The sequence below is a fragment of the Centroberyx gerrardi genome, chromosome 16, assembly GCF_048128805.1.
Source record: "Centroberyx gerrardi isolate f3 chromosome 16, fCenGer3.hap1.cur.20231027, whole genome shotgun sequence".
Classification (NCBI taxonomy): domain Eukaryota; kingdom Metazoa; phylum Chordata; class Actinopteri; order Beryciformes; family Berycidae; genus Centroberyx; species Centroberyx gerrardi.
This window is the reverse complement of record NC_136012.1, coordinates 12,649,626-12,673,864: the sequence shown is the minus strand read 5'-3', so window position 1 is coordinate 12,673,864 and position 24,239 is coordinate 12,649,626. Positions and strand designations below refer to the sequence as shown.

Genomic DNA, 24,239 nt, shown 5'->3' with positions numbered 1-24,239 from the left:
AGGACCAAGCCAATTTACAACCAAAAGTCCAACAAACACCACCCACATATCCCTTATTTAATTCACAGGTATAATCAACATGTATGAATGATAACATCTTAGCATATTAAAGCAAAATGATGGAATCAATTCAGTGTAACAACACAGTGTAACAACACCAATGCAGATGTATTTGTTTGTTTGCTTTAAATCGCTACAGAAAAACAATCAGCTTACTGCCACAGGCATTTCAGATGTTCCAGTTGAACAAGGGCTCCTGAAAATATTACAGTCTCATAGCAACAAACACATGTGGATACTTACGCTTCTGGCAAGCATAAAAAAACAGGGGTAACTTGGTTTTTCCTTAGATCTTAACACAGTCAAAGATAATGTAGAACAGGGGCTCCCAAACATTCTCATGTCAATAACCATCACATAGAAAGGCTTTAATAAACGTTTTGTCCCAGGGACCCCTCTTTCAAAAGAGTTTTGTTGTCAGTACTGTAGCTGGGGAGATAACAGTGGAGAGTGAAACCTTTGATAAAAATAGTCATTATACATTATACATACAAATCAAATGCTATTCATCATGTTCAAAGGTCAGCAAAAATCATGGTTTCTTGGCCATGAAACGATAATAATTTTCAAGAATATAGAGACAAGAAGATTGAAGATAAATGTGATGGTAACATCATGACAGAAAATGAGCAGAAAAGAAAAAATGTAATCTGGATTACAGTTCTTCCTTGCAAGACATAAGCCTTCCTTTGCATAATCTTCTGAAAATATTTAAATATAGCATTTTCTCTGCCTTTTGCTTCATTTAGACCAGTCCTGACCCGTATAAAGGGAAAGCAATATTATTATTGCTATTATTATTATTATTATTATTACACCATTGCACGACACAAATAGGTCATTGAAGTGTTTGAACATTTTTATTGAAGCAGAATTGAACACTGGTACAGCTGAGAGATTCAGATGTCTAGAAATACAGTACATAGTAGTTTCCACACTTTCATAAGTTAGAACTGAAAGGACTAACAACAAGAAAGGTCTGTGGAGCCCAGAAACGTCACACTTGCTCGACACATCAGTTGGTTGTCATTCCTCTTGCTTTGCCACAGTGTCAATGAGGAGATAATCGAAGCAAACCAGCTTTTTACCCCTTATCCCTCTCAGTTCTCTGAGCAAGCATTTGGATAGTGAATATTTCTGTCGGGGCATGTTGGGTTTCGCAACATTAGATCCTCTTGTTAACTCTTTTGAACACCACACCCTTCTCTCCTGGAGTTATGCAGGTCTAGAGTTCATGGTGGGGAAGAGATATGCAAACACGGTTAAGGATGAAAGTTTGAAACGTTATTCTGTGCAAGGGTCTACATGTCATAAGTCTCACTAACCATTCATTCTATTGAGGTTGTTTTAGTATTGCTAAGAAGCGTCTATTTTGCATATGTGGTGATCACGTCTGTCTTTGGCTGAGTTTCAGTCTCTTCTCAATGTGTGGTTAATTCTCTTACCATTATAAACTTATCTTCAATCATCTCTGCTGTGAAGAAGTACTGCGGAAACTGTATTGAAATCTTGCCACCCTCCATGGTGACGGGGGCCTAGGTCACAGGGACAAAAGGTTACAGAGGCAAATGAGCAACGCACTGGGTTACATGCAAGCTGTTTGAGATGTGGCAAATGGAACATTTGTTGCTAAAGTGACATATTCTCTATGTGTGCAGGGTGCTATTAACTCACCTTGAATTTGGCGCCTGTCATTGTCTCCAGCTCACATTCCTGGCCAACAGTGAACTTATTGGACCAGGTCCGGTTGGGGATGGTCTGTGTCCAGGTGAAGTCGTTCCCATCCTGAACCACGTCCGTTACCACTTTGCAGTCTGTCTTGGCATTGAGAAGTCCTGTGGCAGAGCAAGTGAAGTTTCAAATACAGAGAGCGGGCAACGTTTAGGTAAATGACAATCTCAAATATATACATTTTTATGGTATTCATGCCATATGAATCAATTTAAAATATATATAAAATCCTGGCCACTACCGACTGCTTCCAGAAACTCCTCATAGTTTTCTTGACTCTCCAGTTGATATTTCCCAGTGAAGGCCATGTTGGTGAAAGCAGAGGAGAAGAGGTAAGGAAGGAGTTTATGAGACAAATGAGAAGAGAGGAGTGGCCTGCTCCAGATACAGTAAACCTCTGTCTTTCTGTTTTTTCTGAGTCACTGCCAAACCTGCACTTCCCTCCCTGTCACACATACCTCACAGTCATAAGTCAGTCCCATTGTAAGATGACAGATGTATGAGAAAGATGTCAGCTATGTTTTTCCAAGACAATTGAGTCACATTGTCTTATGCTAAAATAGTGTAGCTTGGTAAAAAAGCCCAAGTAGAGTGGGAAGTTTCTTTTTCCAGTCAGTATCAGGTTTTGACAAGCATGATGTGAGTGACGTTTGGGTTGCAAGTTGGTGCAAGTATGGGATAGTAAACTGCTCAGAACAAAAACTATATATTTCATCTGCAAAGCTGTGTACATGTTATGACAAAATATTTGAAAGAAGACGAAGAAGATGTCAAGTATATTTCTTTCTGCCTTTTTTCTGATCAATTTATATTCAAAGTTACCAGTTCATCATTTTTACATATAACCTGGAACTGTATTGTGACGTAAAGAAGACAACGAGAGCAGAGATGTGACTAGAATAAAATGACTGCAGCAAGTTTCATGACAAAGTTTTTTTTTTTGTGCAGTTCTGTACAATTTGACTGTTCTTGTGAATGGTGGTGGGCTGAGTTTCAGATCCCCTTGCTGGTTCTTGTTAAGGTCAGCGGCAGTTGAGCGCTGACATAAATAGTAGGGGAAGAGGAAGGCGGGAACAAAGATAGGAATGTCATAGAGGTTGTAATGTTTGGTGATAGGGAACATGGATTTATAGCAATTGAGAAAATGAGCTATCTTGTGACAAAGGCCGCATCTCCACACACACACACACACACACACACACACACACACACACACACACACACACACACACACACTGACTCAGTTTTATATCCTCTAAGAGCTCACCTCAATGAGCTTGTCTCCACTGATCTCAGCTGCGTGGTGGTGATTTCTTCCTTCTTCTATGGTTACAGTAAAGAAGAAGAAGAAGAAGAAAAGAAGAAGAATCTATTCTAACACTTACCTCTAACACGTACATTAGACACTTGAATTATTGACCCATCGTCTCAAATAATCAATTTCTCCATTACGTTTATTGACCAAGAGACACGGCTATTGGAATAATTGTTCCTGTGCATGCGTATACATGTGAAATGAATCCTCACCTCGAACCGTTTGCCTGCCATGTCACACTCCTTGTCGATGTTGAAGTTGTCGATCATGGAGGTGGCCGGGTAAATCTAAAGTAAAGTAGAGTCGTTGCCATTCTGAACTACCTGTCACAATATTGAAGTTACGTCTATTCTCTATGATGCCTGGAGTGTAATCAATAGTTTGGGGTCCGGCACTGAACATAATGAGAAAATAACATCCATGACAATTTCTACAGTTAACACTCTGCTGTTTACATTTACATTTTAGATTTTTAGTGACTCTCTTATACAATAAAAGCACAGTATAATAAGCTTAAATTCCTTAGATCATCATATCAGCAACCAACCAGCCTAGAGGGGTGCAAAGGTCAAAGCAACAAGGCCAAGACAATCTGTGTAACAAATACACCTCAACCAGTGTAACCCTGTATAGCATGCATGTGACGACTTCACAACAGAGATTTCTCTTATCAGTTTGAGGAATTCATAGTAGTTATCTTGGCTATCAATCTTGTACTTCCCAGTGAAGTGGTATTATGTACCACTAAGTATTAAGTGTTTTTGTAAACAGTAGCAAGTGGAAGAGAGGTAGAGGATGATCACGTGTCTGAGAAATGCTTTGAGATGACAGATAAAATGCCCTCAACTGAAGTAAGACGAGGTGCCTTTCAAAATACCTGCCCTGCAATAAATCTCTTCTCAACATACATGATTATAGAAATAGAATGGGTGTTTGTTTAGGTTGGTACTCTCATACAGATATTATCCCCCAGAATCCTCCTTCATCCCTCAACCTCCAGCCCTCTGACACCTTCTGTTCCTCCACTTTCTGCAGCACAGGATGGAAGGAACGGTCTGTCCCTCTAAGCTTTATTTAGCCAAAAAACAAATAGTTGCCCACTCTCTCTGGTGAAGTGCATGGTGAGCAACAGTTTCCATGACAACAAAATGTGAATTCTATGACACCTCAAAGACATCCAAGGCAATATTTGCATAATTTAATTAATTGCTTTATTTAGTTCAATAATGAGTATGGTGAATCCTTTCATCCATTTTTAGACATGAAACATTTGTAATAACTATGAGCAGAGGAGAACTTTGCCTTTCAACGTACAGTTATGCAACCCACAGAAAGGTTTTTTGCATTGTGTAACACTGCTCTTGGGATGTTTAAAAATACAAAGCTATATAAGGTCATCATCTTGAAATGGTCTCCTAGGTAACAACAGTGTGTGCTTGCCTATCAAAGTGTGAGGAGTCCAAACACGCTCTTAGCTGCCTGCCCAAAATCCCACAGCCCAAGATGGCTACAAACGTACGCCGGTAGCTCCTGTTGAATGAGGCATAGAGGAAAGGGTTCAGAGAAGAGTTTGCGTAGCCGAGCCACATGGAGGCCTCCAGGACCACGGGGCTGATGCTGTAGCCCCACAGAGGGTGGGCCATGCTCACGCTGAAGAAAGGGAGCCAGCAGAACAGGAAGACCCCCATGAGCAGACCCAACGTCTTAGCAGCCTTCCTTTCCTTCTTCAGAGAGCCGCTCTCCACGCTGGCCTGGCCTTGTCTGCTGGGGTCGGCCCTCGTGGGGCTCCGGCTCATCTGAAGCTGCCCGGCCTGGTGCTCCATGGCATGGATCCACCTCGCCTGTCTCCGGGCTGCCAAGAGGATTTTCCCATAGGCAAACAGCATGAAACCCACTGGGATGAAAAAGCAGACCGTGGAGGTGGCCAGGGCGTAGGGGACGTGGAAGGCGGCCAGGCAGGTCTGGTTCTCCTGCTGTGCGGCGCTGCAGAACCCAGCAGGAGGCGAGCGCGAGTACATGCCGAGGTACACACAGAGGGAGGAGATGAGCAGAGGCAGAGGCAGAGGCAAAGTGCCAGGTGTCGATGGAACGCACCAGACTGAACGGCATCACCAGCGCAGCAACCAGGAAATCCGCCATTGCCAGGGAAACCACAAAAGCATCGGTGGGCGTCTGGAGGCTTTGGAAGCGTGCCACTGCGGCCATGATGAGCAGGTTCCCCAGCATGGCGAAGATAGGGATGGGAAGGAGGAGGCACAGCACACAGACTTTAGCAGCGGTGCTTTGGAGGAGGAGAGCAGAAGTGCTGCCATCAGCAGCCAGGCTGTGGTTCTCTGAGGCGTTGATCCCAGGGATGCAAATCATGATGCGACAACCACCCAGCCATCAACATTGGCAGAAACAGAGAGATCATAGGAGTTGCTCAAAAGAGGCTTGCATCCAAGTTTCCACACAATGTGAATCCATATGATTCATCGGCTCATGCCTTTCCCTTCTTTGCAAGTCTCACTGGTTGATCTACAGCTGTGTAGTCAAGTCTATCTGTTCCTTCACCATATGGAGCCACAGGTCCTATGATGTATGTCAGTCTCTCTCTTCCGTTTCTCATCTCACTGTTCATGTGTGTGTGTGTGTATGTGTGCGTACACATGTCCTGTAATGGTCCATGACACCGCACAGCCCATCATGAGTAAATCATTACCTGGCCTGTACCAGTGTGAGTCAGGAGTCAGCGGGCCATGAGGTAAATGGAAAGATATAAGCTCTCTTATGGCTGCGCTCTGATTGAATGTCCCTGTCTACTGTATATAAACAATAAACCCTCATATTTATCTCTGCCCAATGGAAATGTCCCTCTTAACTTAGGGCCCGATGTTTGCTCTTTACCTCAGACACTTAAAGGTTTGGGCCCACTGTTTGGCTCAGGATGCATCACGCCTTAACACAGATAACTTCTCTGGTCTTTTATGGCGAGAATAGCTTTGAAAATGAGTGAAGGGATGAGTGGGACAGATTGAGATCTTCATCTAATCACTGTAATATTGGATGAGCCACTTTTGTAGAAAAGTCTTTAATAATTATCCATCTCAAGTTCCATTCACATCTAGAAAGTGGAATTATACAAAGCTTGCCTTTCAAATATGGGGCAGTTTGAGTAACTTTTTATGTTTATTAAGCTTTAAGGTGCCTTTATCTTCACACCTTTTTAGATGCCAAACATACAAACAAGATGGTTACTGTGCACACAGCAGATAAACCAGGTTATACTTTATTTCCACAACATACCATAAAGATATCAAGTGACGGCAACAGAAACGTGTTCATTTGTTTATCACACATTTTACATAAGTCAGTTCCTTTGCCATGTTCAGTCTTTTTACAAGGCCAAAAGACAGACATGGATTCAGTTACCAGCGCAGATTGAAAGGGAGGAAGGAAAGACTGTGCTGGGTTCAGTTTTTCTGACATACAGTGTCATTTCTTTTCCTTCCTATTTCTTTTTTTAAAATCAAAATGCATGCATCGGTCTCTTCCCAATCCATGAGTGTGGTGAACAGCCACATTTGATACACTGTCTTGAAACCCGCTTTAAAATCTTTCTCTCATTTGACTGTCCATTGAAACAAACATTCACCTCTATGTCGACCACACATACAGCAACATAGGTCAAAATACTTCTGATACAGCAGCATAATCTTTACTCGGTTATCTTCAGCTTATATCGACCACTAATGACAATGACAATCCACGGACAGATGGGACCTCTTACAGTGAGTGGAACAAAACTGTGTATAATCCTACATCGTCTCTCTTGTGCAGAATAGCACTCTGTCGGTGACCGTAATCCCTTACGAGGAATGAATCAGCAAGTCAAGGCTCAGTGCGACTCGACAGTCAGACCTTGTCCTCAGGCGTGATGCTATCTTTGTCCATCCCGTCCCTGTCTCTGCTCTTCCCAAAGGAGAAAGAGAACACGCCGCCAGTAGTTTCCTCCGCCGGACTCGCTCCCACAGAGCCTCCACCCACCTCCCCTCTCCCAGCTCCCAGCGGACAGTCTGAGGGGCTGCCGGGCAGGAGGGTGGGGGTGGTGGCGGTTGGGGTGGCGGCCCCCCAGATGTAGAGGGTGTCCCCCTCTGGGCAGGGTGGCAGGCTCCTGCTCAGGTAGCTGGGGCTGGGGCTGGCCGAGGACGGCAGGGTGCGCTGGCTGCCGTTCAAGCAGTTGGAGTTGTGCTCGGCGGAGCCTTTGCGCGAGTGTCCGGACGAGCTGAAGTTGGAGGAGCGGTAGTTGTACGCCCGCCACCCGGGCCGCTTCCGCCGGTGACACTGGCACCGGAGGATGCGGATGAAGGCCAGCTTGAACTCGCGGCTGTAGCAGGGGTAGATGATGGGGTTCAGGCAGCTGTTGAAGTAGCCCAGCCAGAAGATCACTTTGAAGAGCGTATCGGGCGGGCGCAGGTTCACATTGAAAGACCCTGGAGGGAGAGGAACACAGAGAGAAGAGGGAAATGTTGCGTTACATTTTGGTTTGGCAAGAAAAACTTTACTTCACTCTCTCACACTATAAAGACCTGCGATGGCTCAGAGCTTGAGGTTGTCACATCATACAAATACTTAGGAATCTGGCTTGACAGTAGCCTACGTTGTCCTTCTCATTATACCTGTATAAATTAGTCAAAAGTTAAATGCAGGCTAGACTTTCTTTACCGCAGTTGTTCCTCCTTCAGTACCTCTGCCAAATGGGCACTTAAGATGATCATCCTTACATTGTTCGACTATATGGTGATGTTGTATACAGAACTGCTTGTGTCCTCTGTCTTGTCACTCTGCCATTAGATTTGCCACCAATGCCCCCTACAAAACCCATCACTGCAACCTGTACATCCCATGAATTGACCATCTCTGCACACCAGACACACGTCACTCGTTTACTTTTATTTACAAAACCCCCCTTGGTTTAACCCCATCATACCTGCAGAGTCTTTTAACTATCATCCTCTGCTTACAATACTCGGTCCCCCTCTCATATACTCTATAAACAGTTCCTAGAGCAAATACTTCCCTTAGTCACTCTGCGTTTCAATTTTCTGCACCCAATGACTGGAATGAACTGCAATAATCACTAACACTGGGCAATTTAATAACATTAACAGCGCTACAGGGTGCTATCATGGCCACTCTTATTGATTTCCACTCCCACAATTATGCTGTTCATGGTTCTATACTTGTACGATTTGTGTTGTTTTATTGTGTTGCATTCTGCTTACCGCCCTGTCTTTTTTTTCTTTCTCCCCTCTCCTTTTGTTTTACTGCTTATTATTATTGTAATGTTTGTTGTTTAATGTTGTCTGTCTGTTACGTCCCTTAATGTTAAATGTTGGTATGGCTGAATTTTATTTTATTTTATCCCCTTTCCCCCAGGAGGCTAACCTCTTGCCAGGCCGTTAAGTAAAAAAACAAAAAACAAAATATAATTATGGCCTTTATCTTGCCTTTACAGCGTTGATCCTCTCTCTGACTGCAGGTTATATTTCATCCAGTAGGTGGCAGCATTTAATAAGATTACCACAGCACTTTACATTCAGTCTGTGGGCAGATTGGGACACAGAGAGCAGAAGACCTGAGAGGCCATCCAATTCCCCGTGGCATTTATCATTCAAGAAAGACCTTGTAACGAGGAAGGCCATGATTAGCAGATAGTGTTTCATTTCTAAAACCGATGCAGCAGGTCTGTCACCGTGCATCCCTTTGGAACACGCTCACAATAACACGTTGAGAGCGTGGGATGACCCTGCATTCCTTGGACAGACAAATTCACTGTGGGGGAGATTACTTACTTAAGCCTCTATTCTCTGGTGAGTAGGTAGCGCTGTGGGCACACACAATTACATTGATTTTGTCAAACATTCAACAGTAGTACACAATTGACGGTGATTGTATGTGTGTGTGTGTGAGTGAGAGAGAGAGAGACAGAGAGAGAGAGAGAGAGAGAGAGAGAGATAGATAGAGAGACAGAGAGAGAGAGGGAGAGACAGAGAGGGAAGATGTATGTTGTCAGCGAGAAGCTCTCTCCCTAATGGATGCTGAATCGTGGTGGATTTGGCACTCTAAAATGTTTAACAATCAGAGACTTATTGACTGAGACAACAACATTAAAACTGATTCCCAGACACGTTTCTTATGTAAACTAATGAGTGAGTCTGGCCTGTGTTAAACTGTATTCGTCTTCTCCCAACTTTGCCCTTTCTCCCACTCTGGCCAAGCTTGACTAGAGACAGAATATCCAACAAGCTAATGAGGTGAGAGGGGAAAAAGCCTCGGGAATAGAAAAAGGGAATTATGAAATACAGCAAGTGTGTGAATGCCCCTTATATATGCTTGTAATTAATGTGAAAGAGACAAAGACTTGATGTGTTTGTGTGTGTGCAGATGTGAGTATGTCACTGTGTTTCTGTACACCAACCTGCTCAAATTAATATCACATTCCTAGAGAGATTGATAGTGCTATAATCTCAGGCTTTCAAGTGTGAAATTACCTCTGTTACGATATTACAGGCAGGCAGATAGAGACCTCAGCTTGCTTCCTTATGAGTATCAGATCAACAAGCTTTTACTGTTATTTTATGCTCTGATGGCATACAATATGATGCAATATGTGCAGATGTAGCCAAGGGGCGATTTGAGGCGGGCTGGATTGGGTGGCCTCCACTTTAGTGTTTGAAAACGATGAAGTACATGCCACTTGTTTCATTTTGATACAAAGGAGACATAAGGACATACCTGCTACTGATATGCTTGTTAAATCTTAACCATTTACCCAGTGAATGTATCATAAAAGTCCTATTTTCATCCAAGATCCTCGGAAGACCCTGATAGGTACCAATAGCAGAGAGAGAGAAAGAGAGAGAGAGAGAGAGAGAGAGAGAGAGAGAGAGAGAGAGAGTGAGGGAGATATGAGAGAGAAATGAAAGAACGACCAAGTTTCAATTCCACCCCACCCTCCTCTACATCCCAATCACAGGAATAAGTCACACGGCTATGTAATCTGACTTAAGTCCAGCTGTCAGGCAGTGAAAATAGCATGTGAAAATACCAGCCACCAAAAAGAAGTCCATTCATCTGCAGTACAGGAGGCCAAAACACATACAGAGTGCATTTCTCCCTTTTCATCTCACAGTCTGGCACACACACACACACACACACACACACACACACACACACACACACACACACGCACACACACACACACACTCTTCTATCCGGGCAAGCTGACCAACATGAATGCTTGGATAATTAATAGTGATGCTCTTCAGTAGAAAGCTGCATGATGATGGGACCCCAAGATCCCAAATGTCCCACTACACTTTTTGTGAGGCATGTTGTCCTACACTGCTGGCAGGAGCAGACAGGCAGAGGAGAAGGCTGTTCTGACAGACGGAGAGCCAAATTAAACATTTCTGTGCAATGACAAAGTTAGAAGTAACCCTTTACTTCTTATTTTTTTAATAGGTTATGATGACTAAAGCTTGCCTGTGGGAGTGTTTGGCAGAGCATGGGAGGAGAGCTGGTGGGAGTGGGACTGTTCTAGGTCTTTTTTTTAAACTTTAATCTTTTTTGGATTTTCAGGGTACAACAAATATACACATTCACGAATCAAGATACAAATATCAACTGGAATGAAAAACTAATTGAACAAATTGAAATGAAAAATAAAAAGCTTGTGGGAGGGGACATTAATAAAGAAAGAAAAAGAAAAGAAAATTTTCAGTAGCTGCCTTACACTTAGAATGCACACACAAGATGTGAGTCAGTGTCCTTATAATTTCTCTAGGTAAAGTATCCACTTCTGCCATCTCTTTGCAAACAAATCTTCCCTCAAACCTAGCACACAAGTCAATCTTTCCATTGTCCATATTTCCTGTATGATGTCCAACCGCTGGTTCTGCTTAGGAGACTCAGGTTTATACCAGCTTCTAGTTATGGCTTTCCTAGCTGCTGTAAGGAGTATCTTAACCAAGCATCAATCCCTCTCAAGTATTACTGGTGTAATGTGGCCCAAGTACAAGATAGTACATGACAACGGAATCTCGTATCCAAGCACACTAATCAGAACTGGGAAGATGTACATCTTCCCAAAATGATTTCAATTTTTCACAACTCCAAAAAATATGTGTGTGGTGTGCGTCTAAACAACCACATTGTCTCCAACAGGGCTGCTGTGTTGAAGATTTTTTACTTTGGATTTTAGGTGTAATAAAAAAACGAACCAAATTTTGGAACTGTTCTAGTTCTAGTGAGGAAACCCAGCTTGTGCAGATTTCAACTCACTGGCTCGCTCACTCTGCACCTTCTTGGCCTGGATCAGGGGTTGAGATGCTCGAGAGAAAACCAGCGTGTACTGGGAGGCTGCACTTCCTTCACAGGGGTCTCAGAGGGGCTGTTAAGAGTGGCATCTGCCAGGGCAAACACAGCTGTGTGGCTCTGCCTGCCTCCCAGGACGGGCCCCTACGCGCAGCTAGAGGCCCCCACTGGGACCAAACCGCTGGGCCACTGCCCGACTGCTGCAGTGCCTCTTTTACACACAACAAGCACAGGATTGAAGTGTAGGAAACACACAATCTGAAAGGAATCTAGTTAGCAACAGGCCTTCCTGTAAGCACAGAAGGAACGTCTGTGTATTTTATTTTTGTGTAAACTTGGTACATTTTTGTCTCTTTAAGAGTGTTTATGTTGAATGGCTATAGTGTAAACTGTAGAGGATGCGGGGGCTTGGCGCCAAGACAATGGGATATGGATAACTGTGGGAGGATTATTGTTGCTGCTCTCACCCCTTCTGTTAGTAGCACTGTTTGCACCTCCTTCCTGAGGACAAGCACATCCACACAAATCAGTATGAAACACAGGAACATCTTAACGAAACAAGGCATCCTGTTATTCTCACCAGGGGTAAGAAGCGATGCCTATTCTGTGCCATGTAAACACACACACACACACACACACACACACACACACACACACACACACACACACACACATGCACACACGCACGCACACAATCTGTTCTCCAAAAACTCACACATCCCATTGTATAACACAGTCATAAATATGATTAAAGTTTCTTGATCTAACAAGACAGAAGTGTTATTGCCTTCACAGATTGCTTTCAATGAAACCATGCCATGAAGCTATTTTTGGAAAATTGGGTTGACATCCCAGAGGCCCTCGCTTTCGCCACCCACCCCCCCCGCCCCGCCTTTCGCCCCCACCCCCCACCCCTGCCCTGTGCCCCGTGGCCCCTCCATCACGGCTCTGCCATCTCCTTTCTTCTCCATCGCCTTGACACTTAGCACTCTCATTATTCTTCCCCTTCAAACACCATTTCAATTACCCCCAGAGCACAGGGGCCAGGCACCTCGACGTGGAAACAAGCATACACACACACACACACACACACACACATGACACACACATGCACACACACAGACACAGTATCTCTTCCCAGTGTCGCTTCCAAAAACACATCTACACAGAAACAATCGGATAACACTTTGGAGTGTTGGTTTCTCTCACATTTGCACCCGTCGATTAATGAGAGCCCTTCACGGGACATTAGTGCCCGTGCTGGGTGTTAAAGAGCCCGGGGAAAATGTGCGCAGAGAAATAACACAAATATCCCCGGAGGACTAATGATTTCTCTCCGGCTGAGATGAGCGATGGGAGGGAGAGAGTGGCAGCTCCATAATTCAGCAACATGTGGATGTGAGTCCTTTCACTGTGGACACACTCTTGTGATCAAAGTGAAAAGTGTACCATCGAATTGGATTCTTACTGTAAGGTCTAAAAGCATTTTCATGAAACATTGGCAGCTTTCATTGGTTGGAGGCATTGGCCCTTTAAGAAGCCTTTTTTGGTCAGTTGCTACACTAGACTGTGATGATTACTGTATAATTGGGTTGTCAGACTCACCGCTATTACAGTGTCATTTCTACATAATGTGATACAAGAATGTGTTATGCCGAAACTTATGGTTAGTCATCCTTGCTGATAAAGTGAAGCCTAAACAAACCATGTTAGACACTGCTCTCAGTGAGTGTGTGTGAGATTTTGGGCTGCATTTTGGCCAAGGAAGCTTGCCTACAGTAACAGTAACTCAAAAAGCTTGATGAAATGTTTAAAAGTATGAAGCTTGTATACCTTTCCTTGCTCCAAGTCCTCGGAGTAAAAGGAGATAGAAAAACCTGAAAAGGAATGACCCACACACTGGTACTGGTAGCCTCCTGCTTGCCATTTATGTACAAAAACACCAACAAAAACCTTTTCAGGGCTTTGACAGACTGTCGTCAAAGCATTTAACTGCATTAGATAGCCGAGATCAACCTATTGCTGTTGTTGGGTGAAAACTCTTGTAACCCTTGTATCTTCTTAGTTCCTTTTCAGGAACTAAAAAAAAGCACCATGTTTTTAGCTTGATGGCCATGCAATTTTGAGTTTATCTAACTGGTTTCGAAAGGTTTCAGAAACCTGAGGGTTGGATGATTTTCTCAACCCACAGAGCGGAATGTAATCCTTCAACTGAACTTAGAACATGAAAATCACCAAAATTGGACTTATGAAGTTTTCACCCGACAGCGACGCAGGTTGAGACTTCAGAGTCAGAGGGCGAGAGTCTCTAGCTGGCACCGGCCTGCCATGGATCATCTTGGTAGGGTTTCGAAACTTAATAAATCAATGGTGACAGAGGAGAGAGAAGCAGCTGCAGTCACGTCTAGACCATTACTCATAAAAATGACAGGCACACACGTGAACGTATGCCCGCCTGTACACACAAACACACGTGCATGACAGCCCTCCACACATACACACGCAAACAGGAATCCCTACGTGCATTAGATATCTGTGACTGTATGCCGAGGAAGCAGCAGGGTAATAATGAGTGTGAGACAGGAAATCCCACTCTGTGGGTGGAGGCTAATGAAGGCTCAGGGAGCAACACGAGGCGAGAGCTTCTGCCCTGTCAGACCTCCAGTACTGAAGTTTAGACACGAGCCACACACAGGAGAGAGGCACAAACCTAAAATGAAGAACTACAGCCTCCCCCACAAATCCCCTTTTGGATAGAGTAGAGGTGATGGATAAGAGGCACCAGGCATTGGTGACCGGGTCTGACTTAATGGATATATCAGTTGCATTATGTGAATTTCCTGAAAGGAGGCTGTTGGACTTGTTAGTATGCATTTGTGGCATGTGTGTTCCAAGCCAGTTATAAATCAGCGTTAAATAAGGTTGGATTATGGTTTGTTGTAATGTTTACAACAGAGATTGTGCAGGGAAATGTACCCTTGGAGGATTCTTGGTAGTTTGTTGGTTAGTGTTATATAAGCAGGCCCCTCCTCAACCTCACCCCCCCTCCTTCTGCTCTCTGGAGCCTCTCAGATCCACAAATCAGAACTTTTGAATATTACATTAGTTATGTGCTGTTGGTGTCTAATTAAGACTGTATCAAGGCAAAATAATGCCTGCTATCTGACATCGCAAAGTGACCCTGTCACAGGTAAGAATGTGTGTGTGTGTGTGTGTGTGTGTGTCCATATGAGTGTGTGATGTGCAGCAGCTTGAGGCCAGCAGCATAAATACATTCCAATATGACTAGAGTAAAGGTATACATACACAGGCACGTGCTCACACACACACACACACACACACACACACACACACAGACACACACACACACACACACACACACACGTACAACCATAACTCATGTGCTACTGAGGATCAATATCCTGGCAATCAGGAGTCACTCATGCAGCCACATGATCTTGTACAACACAGAGTCACAGTTGTGGTCTGAAGACAGACGGAAACAGCTCTCTGGTCCGGACTACATCAGTAAATAAAAACTTGATGTTTTCCTAACCTCCTCACCATAACATGCCCAGCGGCATGAGCACTTCACCGCAGCGTATATTGTTTAATTTCCTCTGCGGTTCCCTAAACAACCATGACAGTGGGGTCTTGAACACTTGCCAGTCCCAGTGGCATCTGGGAGCCCTCGCTGGCCCACAGGCTTCTGCATGAACTGACCGGAGCAGCGGGGCCTCCGCCTCCTCTTCACTTGGCACACATAGAGACTTTCATTGCGGGATCAATAGATCAAATGGGACTCAGGAAATAATAAAAAGATAATACTAATAATGTCTGGATTCGAGCTTGTTAAGAGCCCCTTCTCAGACCCATGAGAACATGAAGCTCTATTACTTATCCCATCTTACGTGCCCTGAATTCAGAGGCTACAAAATTAGTGCCCCTCTGTCTTTTGATATCCGGGGAGTGGGCCTAAATGATGCAACACTCGAAAGCCTACCAGTAGCTCAAACATGGATAGCAAACAAGAATGTTATAAAATATGATGTAAAACTTCCAAAGTCACTACTGAATTAACTGAATAACATAAACAAACAGAGGTTGTGATAGTTGTGATAGAAAAATCTAATTTAGAAGCCCATTCCCGTTGTGCCACATATTGAATGCTGCATTAATACACAAAGTTATCTTGCTTAAGCACAATATGACCACCCAAAGCCCACTCAGGGTATGGTGACGATTCAGGGCAGTAAATGCTACCCAAGTGACTGTCCCAGTGCCAGTTATAGATCTGATTTATAAGGCCTGTGCAGCAGGGGCCTTTAACTTCTCCCTATATGACACTTACATGACTTTAAAATCTTTCCTCCAAGTCCCATTAACTAATTGAATATTCTGCAGAATTGATATATGGGGTTATGAGAGGTGGGAGATAAGTTTATTTTAATAAATTGCCAAAATAACTTTCATAATGACAGTATAACAGAGCAAATGATCAAATTACGTTGCAGCCAATAAGTGGAAAATCCATTTGGCTGTTACAGCCTATCAGGACAGTTATATTGGATCTGAACCTACCTATGGGTAAGGCGAGGAAGAAGGGCAGCCAACAAAGCGTAAACATGCCGACCACAACTCCCAAAGTTTTAGCCGCTTTCTTCTCCCGGGAGAATTTCAGAAGTTTCACCGTGAGGGAACTTCTCGCTTGGTGCGCGCGGCCCTTCCCGGCGCCGGAGCTGCCGGGGTCCTCGTGCACCTGAGATCCCTTGTGGATCCTGAGGGTCAGCTCGCTGGAGTTCATCCTCTCGCGCATCACGCCGGCCTCCAGGTTCTTAGTGGTCCGTTTAGCGACGATGTACACCCGGCAGTACATCGCCAGTATAACGACGAGGGGAATGTAGAAGGAGCCGAGGGAGGAGAAGAGCGCGTAAAACGGCTCCTCGGTGATGGGGCACACCGTGTCGTCCGGCGACGGCGGCTGCTTCCACCCGAGAAGAGGTCCGATGGAGATGACCACCGACAGCACCCACACCCCGAGCATGGCCAGCAGCGCCCGCTTCTCCGTCACGATGCCCGGGTACTGCAGCGGGTGGCTCACTCCGATGTAGCGGTCGATGGATATTACGCACAGGCTCATGATGGACGCGGTGCAGCACAGCACGTCCACCGCCGCCCAGATATCACAGAAGATCCTGCCGAACACCCAGTAGTTCAGGATCTCCAGAGTGGCGGACACCGGGAGCACCGTGGTGCCCAGCAGCAGGTCGGCGATGGCCAGGTTGATGATGAAGTAGTTAGTCGGGGTCCGCAGGTGCCTGTTGCACACCACCGACAGGATGACGAGGATGTTGCCCACGATGGCGAACACGATGAAAGCCCCCAGGACCAAGCCGAGCGGGATGGCTCGGGTGAGATCCACTTCACTGTTCTCCGTTTGGTTCCCCGTGGAGTTGTTGGAAAAGTTAACCCGGGACGATGAGCCCTCTGCCCCGTCGTCAAGTTCCGAGGAACCATTTTTCCACAAGTTTGTGGCATTGTCAATGCTCAGATTCATTTTGATTCAAGAGGTCCTCCATAGCAGGCTTCAGATCACTTGTAACTGGAGCTCACTAAACAGCGCGACAAAATAAATAAACCTGCTAAGTGACATTAGTCTGCATGGTTTACTTTTATGTTAGTAGTTTCATACTCTTTCCAAAGCAGATATTTTACCACGCAATTCTAAAACGAGTCGCGGAACACAGCTGTGCAGCTCTGGTCCCTACAGTCCCCATGCAGTCCTGCTCTCTCCACTCTCTACACTAAGGACTCAGTGGAGAAGTGGGGGGGCAGCAGCAGTCACCTCCCGCGTCCTCTCCACCACACACAGCTCTGCCATATGAATGGACAGAACATACAGGAAAACATAAGCAGATTAGCCGCGCATGGCGCATAATCCTATGTAGAGCCACAAAATGTGGCAACGCATAAATTACTTGCAGCATTTTACGCACGCAGCTTTACTCTTTTTTCGGGATGGAGAGGAGAATGCATGTTTACCGGCGTGTTTTCAGAGAAGTGGTTCTTTGGCGTCTTGTAGCCTATTTGTTTTGCTTAATGTGGGAGGGGGCTGAACAGGGCAATTATAAGGAGGGAATTTTCTTCCCAAACGTCTTGACTTCCTTAGTGGTTGTCAGAAGCCAATTTTCCTTCAGCTGGGCCATTTATCCGTAAAGACTGCTTTATTGAATAGACCCAGCCACAGTAGTTAATTCCCAGGCTGCTATTACCAACTGTTAAAGAATGAGGAAATTTGGAACAAAGTCTACCCCAGTGTAAAACAGCCTAACCCTTGAAATAAGACTTAGTTTATGGCTTTCTGCAGCTTATAGGCCTCCCAAATATTTTTGGATGCTCAGGCAAGCAGATAAAAAGGTTAATCCCGAAAGGTCAGACTCATGAAGTTCAAAGGTAAATAACAAAATCACACACAATCCCTCTCCTGTGTGACAGGTATTTCTCATGAAATAGATTTCTATTTTTGGTCAAATACAGAAGTTGCTCAAAGTAATCTTATCTTGGATGTCGGCTGAGTTAGTGAGGAATGACTAGATCTAATGGGTTGGATTAAGCTTCAGACACATCCACACACTAAAAGTTCTGGTTACTGTTTCAGGGACTTTCAGTGACTCATGATGCAGCCCAGGTGAAAAACGATGAGTGTTGTAGCACAAGCAAAGAAACCACATCATTGTGTTTCTGCAGCAACCTTTGGCACTGTGCTGCAAAAAGAAAAAAGAAAAGCTTCCTGAGGAATATTTGTCAAGGTGGCATCAACTATGTCACCTGTCAAACAGCATACTGTATATTTGAGATTTAAAACTTCAGTGTTAAACTTGTTTCATTTGAGTCTAAAGAGTTTCTGCAAGATTGTCTCCACTTTATTATGCCTGCTTTTATCTGTTTTTGCCTGTTCTTGCTCAGCCAAGGTAGGCCTATAACATTTCCATACAACAATATGATTTCTGGACCAAGTTATCATGAAGGTCTTGATTGTTATTTGAAGATTTTGAATATGCATTCCCACGTAGCATTCTGATCTTTGTCATGACTCTAAAAATGCTGGTAAATATGTAATCTCAAATATACATTCATGGAACCCTACAATATTCATTATTTCTGTAATGAATGCAAGCCTCCTTGTGGTACTTTACTGGGTGTGAAATGCATTGATTTCCGAATGTTTCGTTTTTACACTACACGCTTGTTTTTTGTCGGACCAAAAGACTGCAAGTCTGCATTTTTTATTTTATTTGAGCTTTGGACACAGAGCAAACAGCTTCAGTTTAACTCATTTTTCCCTTTACCTTTTCAATCTTCAGTGAGGGGTTATGCTGGGCCTGTACGCACATTTCCAGCATCGTCCTGCTTCACACTGCCTTCTTCAGTCTTTGCCACAGCCCCATCGCCTCATCAACAGGCTAATTCAGGTCAGTTTTCCCTCCTCTATACCTGTGTGCTATCAAACTACATCATGGTGTACAACACATGACAGAATTATTTTCTACAAATCAAGTCTGTTGTTTATTGAGATGTATCTGCTTAGTAAAAAAGAAAGTGTATTACTGTGAAATTGTAATGTTAACCGATTCTTCACAAGTTAGCTGCAAACTTTCAACTCCAAACTTACTTGTGTTCAGGACAAACTACATGGCATCGCCCCACAGAGACAGAGTGGAGCTCCAAACCAGAAGCAAGGGGAAGGAGGCAAGAGGTTCAGCCATTGGTGAGTCCTGCTTTCCCTGAACGCAGTCAGCGCTCCCTCACTGCTGTTTTGTGTTTCACTCTTAAGTTTCAATTCGTCACTTCCTGCATGGAGACGATTTCCCAGCAGTGACCACACCTGACACCCGATTTCATTTGGACAAATAGTCTGAATCTTCGGGATCTTAATTGAGAGAGGATGGGACATTTTTTTCTGTTGCAGTGGCAATTTGTGATTTAGGCTGATATGATGGGTGTATTTTTGTGTAAAATCTTGCCTAGTGCAGCTTTAAATATTGAGTTTCATGTTAGTTCACTATAACACAGCAGAGTAAAAACACACACATCCCACTCCTAACCAGGTGACAGAATATAAAGCACAGAGCAAAAGTCAGTGTGCAGTCCACTGCAGTGTGGAGACTTTAATTTTGTTCTATTTAAAGTCACAATGAATCCATGTTCCATGCAAACCATTTTTGCTTCCTTAATGTGATGTATTTCCTGTTAATGTGATGTATTTCCAGGATATTGGGGCGGGAAATAACGCGGAAAGGGATCATTCAAAAGTGTACAAAAGTGGGATATCCGTCAGAGAAAGGCAGTTTTATTTGATGTTCAAAAACATCTGTGATGGTTTTATTGGTTGGAATTTTTATGTCGCCTCCTAATACACAATGAAGTCACAACTAAAGAAGTAAAAGTAATGAGATTTAGATGTAAAAATACAAGAAACAATTTTTTTGGTCATTTTTTTGGCAGAAACTGTCAAATAGGTGTATGGTATGATAGTTTGACCATTTTTTTTAATTTCAGTGTGACTAACTATAAAAACCTCAAGCTTCTCAAGCCCCTTTTCCAAGTTCATCAAAGTTCTTTGAAGTTCAACTCAAAACATTCGAGTGATTCAAAGAACTCTACCAGCCAAAATGAGTAAATGTAGGATTCTCACATAGTTCTCACAGGCACCTTTGGGAGCTAGAGGAACCCCCCCGTTTTCACAGTGTGGGACAGGATTCCTTCAGAGGGGATTATGCATTAGATGCACACACAATCTCTCAATCCTTCAACAGGCACCGGAGTATTCAGGTACTATGAGCATTTTTCTTAAAAAATAAATCACCTGAAATTATATCACTTCATATCTAAGACTAGAATTGAATGCTGGGATAAAGTGCATTATACTGCCCATTTCACTTGATTGAATACTCTGAGCTTTCAAATAACATAAAAGCTTTTGCTGCACAGAGAGCTGCCAAGGGCCTTAGGTGAGAGAATGTGGAAGACAATTTCATATCTTTCGTATAAAATTCAACTTTTCAAGAGGGCCGTCCACTATCTGTCCATAAGCTTCAATACTGAGGATTTGCCTTGAGTTCAAGAGGATCAACTTGGCCTCTTGGTCAGAGCAAGTGATATAAATCTTGAATTACATAAGACACAGGGAGCAATTTAGTTTCTTTTTAAAGAAACGGCTCCCAGTTGTACGCTAGTTTGATTTAGTCATTATTTTCATCCTTTTAGCATAAATCAAACAAGATTTAAAGATATATTTTTTTCTAGGCTTCAGATAAAAGGCAATTCCACTGGTAATTCATAGCTTAGTAGATGAATAAGGTTTTGAGTTTGTTTTGAAATGTCAGGGATTGAGTTTTTTTCCTTTGACATGGAGTACAATTTTGTTGTAAAAGTTGCAGTGAGTAATATTTCAAGCACTATCTGGCCACTGCAGATTCTTCAAACACTGAAAAATATATTACAAGAACTAACATAGAAATTTACAGAGTGCTCAATGACAGAGTGAGGGAAGTTTTGTTTCAGTTTGACAAGGTCATGACTCGGCGCCGTGTAAAACCATATTAAGGGCTGCAGACTGAAATCATCTTCATTTCTCTTTATTCCTGGAGAATGTCCAGATCTGCAGCATTAACCTGTTATCTCTTGGCTGAATGTTTTCCCCGCTGTGAAGAGATTACAAGGTGAGAGGCTGAAATCTCCACCAGTGCGCCTGCTTCTGACTTCACCTCAGAGTGGTCTGGTCACGGTGATGCTACGCCCGCTAACGCCATATGTTCAGCGTGTTCCGGTCCGGCGAGGGCCAACAAGTCCATTATCATATTTCACAGTGAATATTACCACAGATGGGATTGACCTGGCAAACCGCAGCAGAAATACTCTAAGAACACCGTGGAACCGGGTTGAGCTGTGCAGCAGACGCTCTGCGGGATCCGTGTGATGGGTGTGCCGCTTGTCGGGTCTGACACAGATGAAGACAAACTCATTACAGGAGGCTCTGAAATTTTCCTTGCAAGGGGTAATAGTCAAATCTTTCATGCATATAATTACTTTCCATTAGCCCTTGAACCGAGGGCTAACTGGGAGAGCGTGATTGTGAAAACAAATCTGTCCCCCTGGGAAGCGAATGCATCTGGAAGCACGTTTTAGTCAGTACTTATAACGCAGACCGCTCTCATTCTATAGTTGATGTTTTCATCCCTTTGATTGGCAGATGCCAGCTGGCAGTGAAGCCCACACAGACCCGATCTATAGCGGCCCACCTGAATGAGTGGGATCCAGCTGCCTGCTTGAGTAGCGTCTCTCCCTGACCATATATGGCTCATGTTGTGTAATATGCTGAGAACCAGAAAATAGTTTTTGTTGTGTAACTGCCTTTCGGGCTTATTAATGTCATATGATTGTACAACCGTAAATAGACACAAAGAGCCAAGATGCTGTTCCTTACATCTCCTAAACTTTTCTCTGAGCAATCGATCAGCTCTTCCACTTTTGTTACTCTTTCTCTTTCTCATGTTCACAATACTTGGCCTTTTTGCTCCTTCCATGCATAAATAAGTGGATACATTTCATAGCTTCACACAGTAACATGAAAGGCTTGCGGCTTGTTCTTATCCAGATCAGAGGTGCAACAAAATTGTTGTTTTATTATAGCATATAAGTACAGTCTATAAAAAAATAACCACTGAAGATGTATCTAGAAGAGTGAGAGAAAGTTCTGGTCAATTTGGCTAACAATACATTTTACACAGCTATCCTCCTAACTTTTATTCTTTATTAATGCAACAAATTCCCTAAAACCCCCAAAAACACTGGAGGTAAAAAGGAAAGTAAAAATATTCACGAACCACAATTTCCATATCTGAATATTTTACTTAACTAACAAGGCTCTAACTTCTAGGTTGTGTATAGCTTTTGTCTTTATTTGGGGCAGGCAGGATCCTGAAAACAGAAGACTAAACAATTTTGAAACGATTTTGAAATCACGCTGCTTGGCATGCACGTCTTCTGGATTTGTTTTAGTCCTTAATTCTCATCTTCAGGGCTGGTGGGCGGAGTCTAGGAGGTTTTGACTGACAGTGAGGGTGGTAAAAACCATATGTGTCTCATAGTGAACAGACACAGAGAGAGAGAGAGAGGGGGAGAAAATGAGAAAAACAGCAATAAAACCAGACAAACGGAGAGCGCAGAGAAAATACAGAGTTTCAAGGAATCGGAGATGAGCTGAATAATGCCCAAGGCCCCCATTAGATGAAACCATGAATAAACTCACTCAGTCTGCATCACACATACTCTCTCTCCCATAATCCACCAGGAAAGGCAGGAAATAACAGTCGGGCTGCTGCAGCAGTCAGCAAGCTGGCAGCAGCAGGGTGGCCGTCCTCCACCTGGACGTCCCGGGTTCAAGCCCCATTTCAACACGTTTCTATGGGCGTCACTGAAGCATTACATCACACACACAGGGTATGCTAGGCTACAGAAACTCACACAGTAGCAGGATATCTCAGAAAATAAAATGTGATGTAAATGTACTTGTTGGAGCGAATAAATAGGCTTCCTTGTTGTTGTTACTGTTCTTCTGTGTTGTGGAGGACAGATATTTTACAGACAACATTTCAGAAGCCACTTTTGAACAGTCGTGCAATAAAAAAAACCTGAAACCATTTGTCAGGCTGATCGTGCCAATTCTATTATTTATTTGACAAGTGCGTTTCCATCGCTATTTATTGCATTATTTATTATTTATTTTGTATCATCTGCTGGTTTGGCAATGCCACTCTATCACAGAAAAACACACTAAGGAGAATTGGCACCATCACAGCTTCACAACATACTTCTGGGTGTCCAACAGGGTCTGGACTAACTTTGTCAGACTAGAGCTCTTGATAAAGCAGAAAAAAATCTCTCTGATCCCATTGATCCCCCTTTTAGTGGATTTGTCTTATTTCCTCCTGGGTGTAAGTTTATAAGGTCCCAGCCTACAAGAACTTACCCTAACTTAGGGTGATCCTGTACTTTAGTCCAACATCTGAACATCAAACTGTTGCTGTCACTTTCACCAATGACTTGGATGGCTATCATTGAATATTTGACATTGTTTGTTGCATTGAATGTTGAACTGTCTGGTACTGTGTCTACTGTCTGGTGTGTTTTCATTGTATTGTTAGGGTTAGGGTCTTAATGTATTGGTGTGTTTTCTGTTATTTATATTGTATTTATAGACTGTGATGCCTTAAATGTATCACATTGCACCCACGTTTTCCCAGAGGGATGAATAAAGTCTACTACTTTTTAATGAATTTTGCCATTTTCATTCAGCTTTTGTAATTTGATACAGCATCACTCACAAAAAAAAAATGCTTGGATGGAGACCCAGCTTGTGTATACCATTCACTAAGCTTTGCATAAATATCACACTGTGTCTTAAACTGAACCATAAGCTTCTTTTCTGTGTTCCAATACCTCGCCCTCCCTTGAAAAAACAAGGGAGGTCCCATCTGGATTCATTCAAAAGACCCGAGGGCTCACACTTCTGTTCATGGATGTGACAGGCATGGAGAGCTAAAACCACAAAGCAGAAGCCAGACACAGACGTTGAACTGTCAGTCCGGCTCAGGCTGAGTTAGGATAGGCATCAGGACTTTATCTGTTTCTTGGTTATTGGGAGTGACATGAGATATTTCAGATGAAAGATCCAAATGGCTTTCCAAGTCTCCAGAGATTGTCATTTCAAATG

General features: G+C 43.5%; 3 protein-coding genes across 3 annotated transcripts; all 3 read right to left on the bottom strand.

The window, feature by feature from the left end:
* Positions 1-901: 901 nt before the first annotated feature.
* LOC139925548 (gastrotropin-like) lies at positions 902-2,186 on the bottom strand. Its single transcript, XM_071916973.2, has 4 exons — positions 2,033-2,186; positions 1,735-1,895; positions 1,506-1,595; positions 902-1,285 (listed from the first exon to the last, which is right to left on the bottom strand). The coding sequence occupies exons 1-4, from the start codon at positions 2,097-2,099 to the stop codon at positions 1,226-1,228; spliced, it is 378 nt and encodes a 125-aa protein (XP_071773074.1). The 5' UTR covers positions 2,100-2,186; the 3' UTR covers positions 902-1,225.
* Positions 2,187-4,413: 2,227 nt separating this feature from the next.
* On the bottom strand, positions 4,414-5,470 carry LOC139925532 (5-hydroxytryptamine receptor 4-like). Its single transcript, XM_071916951.2, has 2 exons — positions 5,181-5,470; positions 4,414-5,089 (listed from the first exon to the last, which is right to left on the bottom strand). The coding sequence occupies exons 1-2, from the start codon at positions 5,468-5,470 to the stop codon at positions 4,522-4,524; spliced, it is 858 nt and encodes a 285-aa protein (XP_071773052.2). The 3' UTR covers positions 4,414-4,521.
* An 869-nt stretch (positions 5,471-6,339) lies between these two features.
* On the bottom strand, positions 6,340-17,142 carry LOC139925545 (alpha-1A adrenergic receptor-like). Its single transcript, XM_071916970.2, has 2 exons — positions 16,046-17,142; positions 6,340-7,578 (listed from the first exon to the last, which is right to left on the bottom strand). Exons 1-2 carry the CDS (start codon positions 17,019-17,021, stop codon positions 7,001-7,003), a joined length of 1,554 nt encoding a protein of 517 aa, XP_071773071.1. The 5' UTR covers positions 17,022-17,142; the 3' UTR covers positions 6,340-7,000.
* Between the last annotated feature and the right edge of the window lie 7,097 nt (positions 17,143-24,239).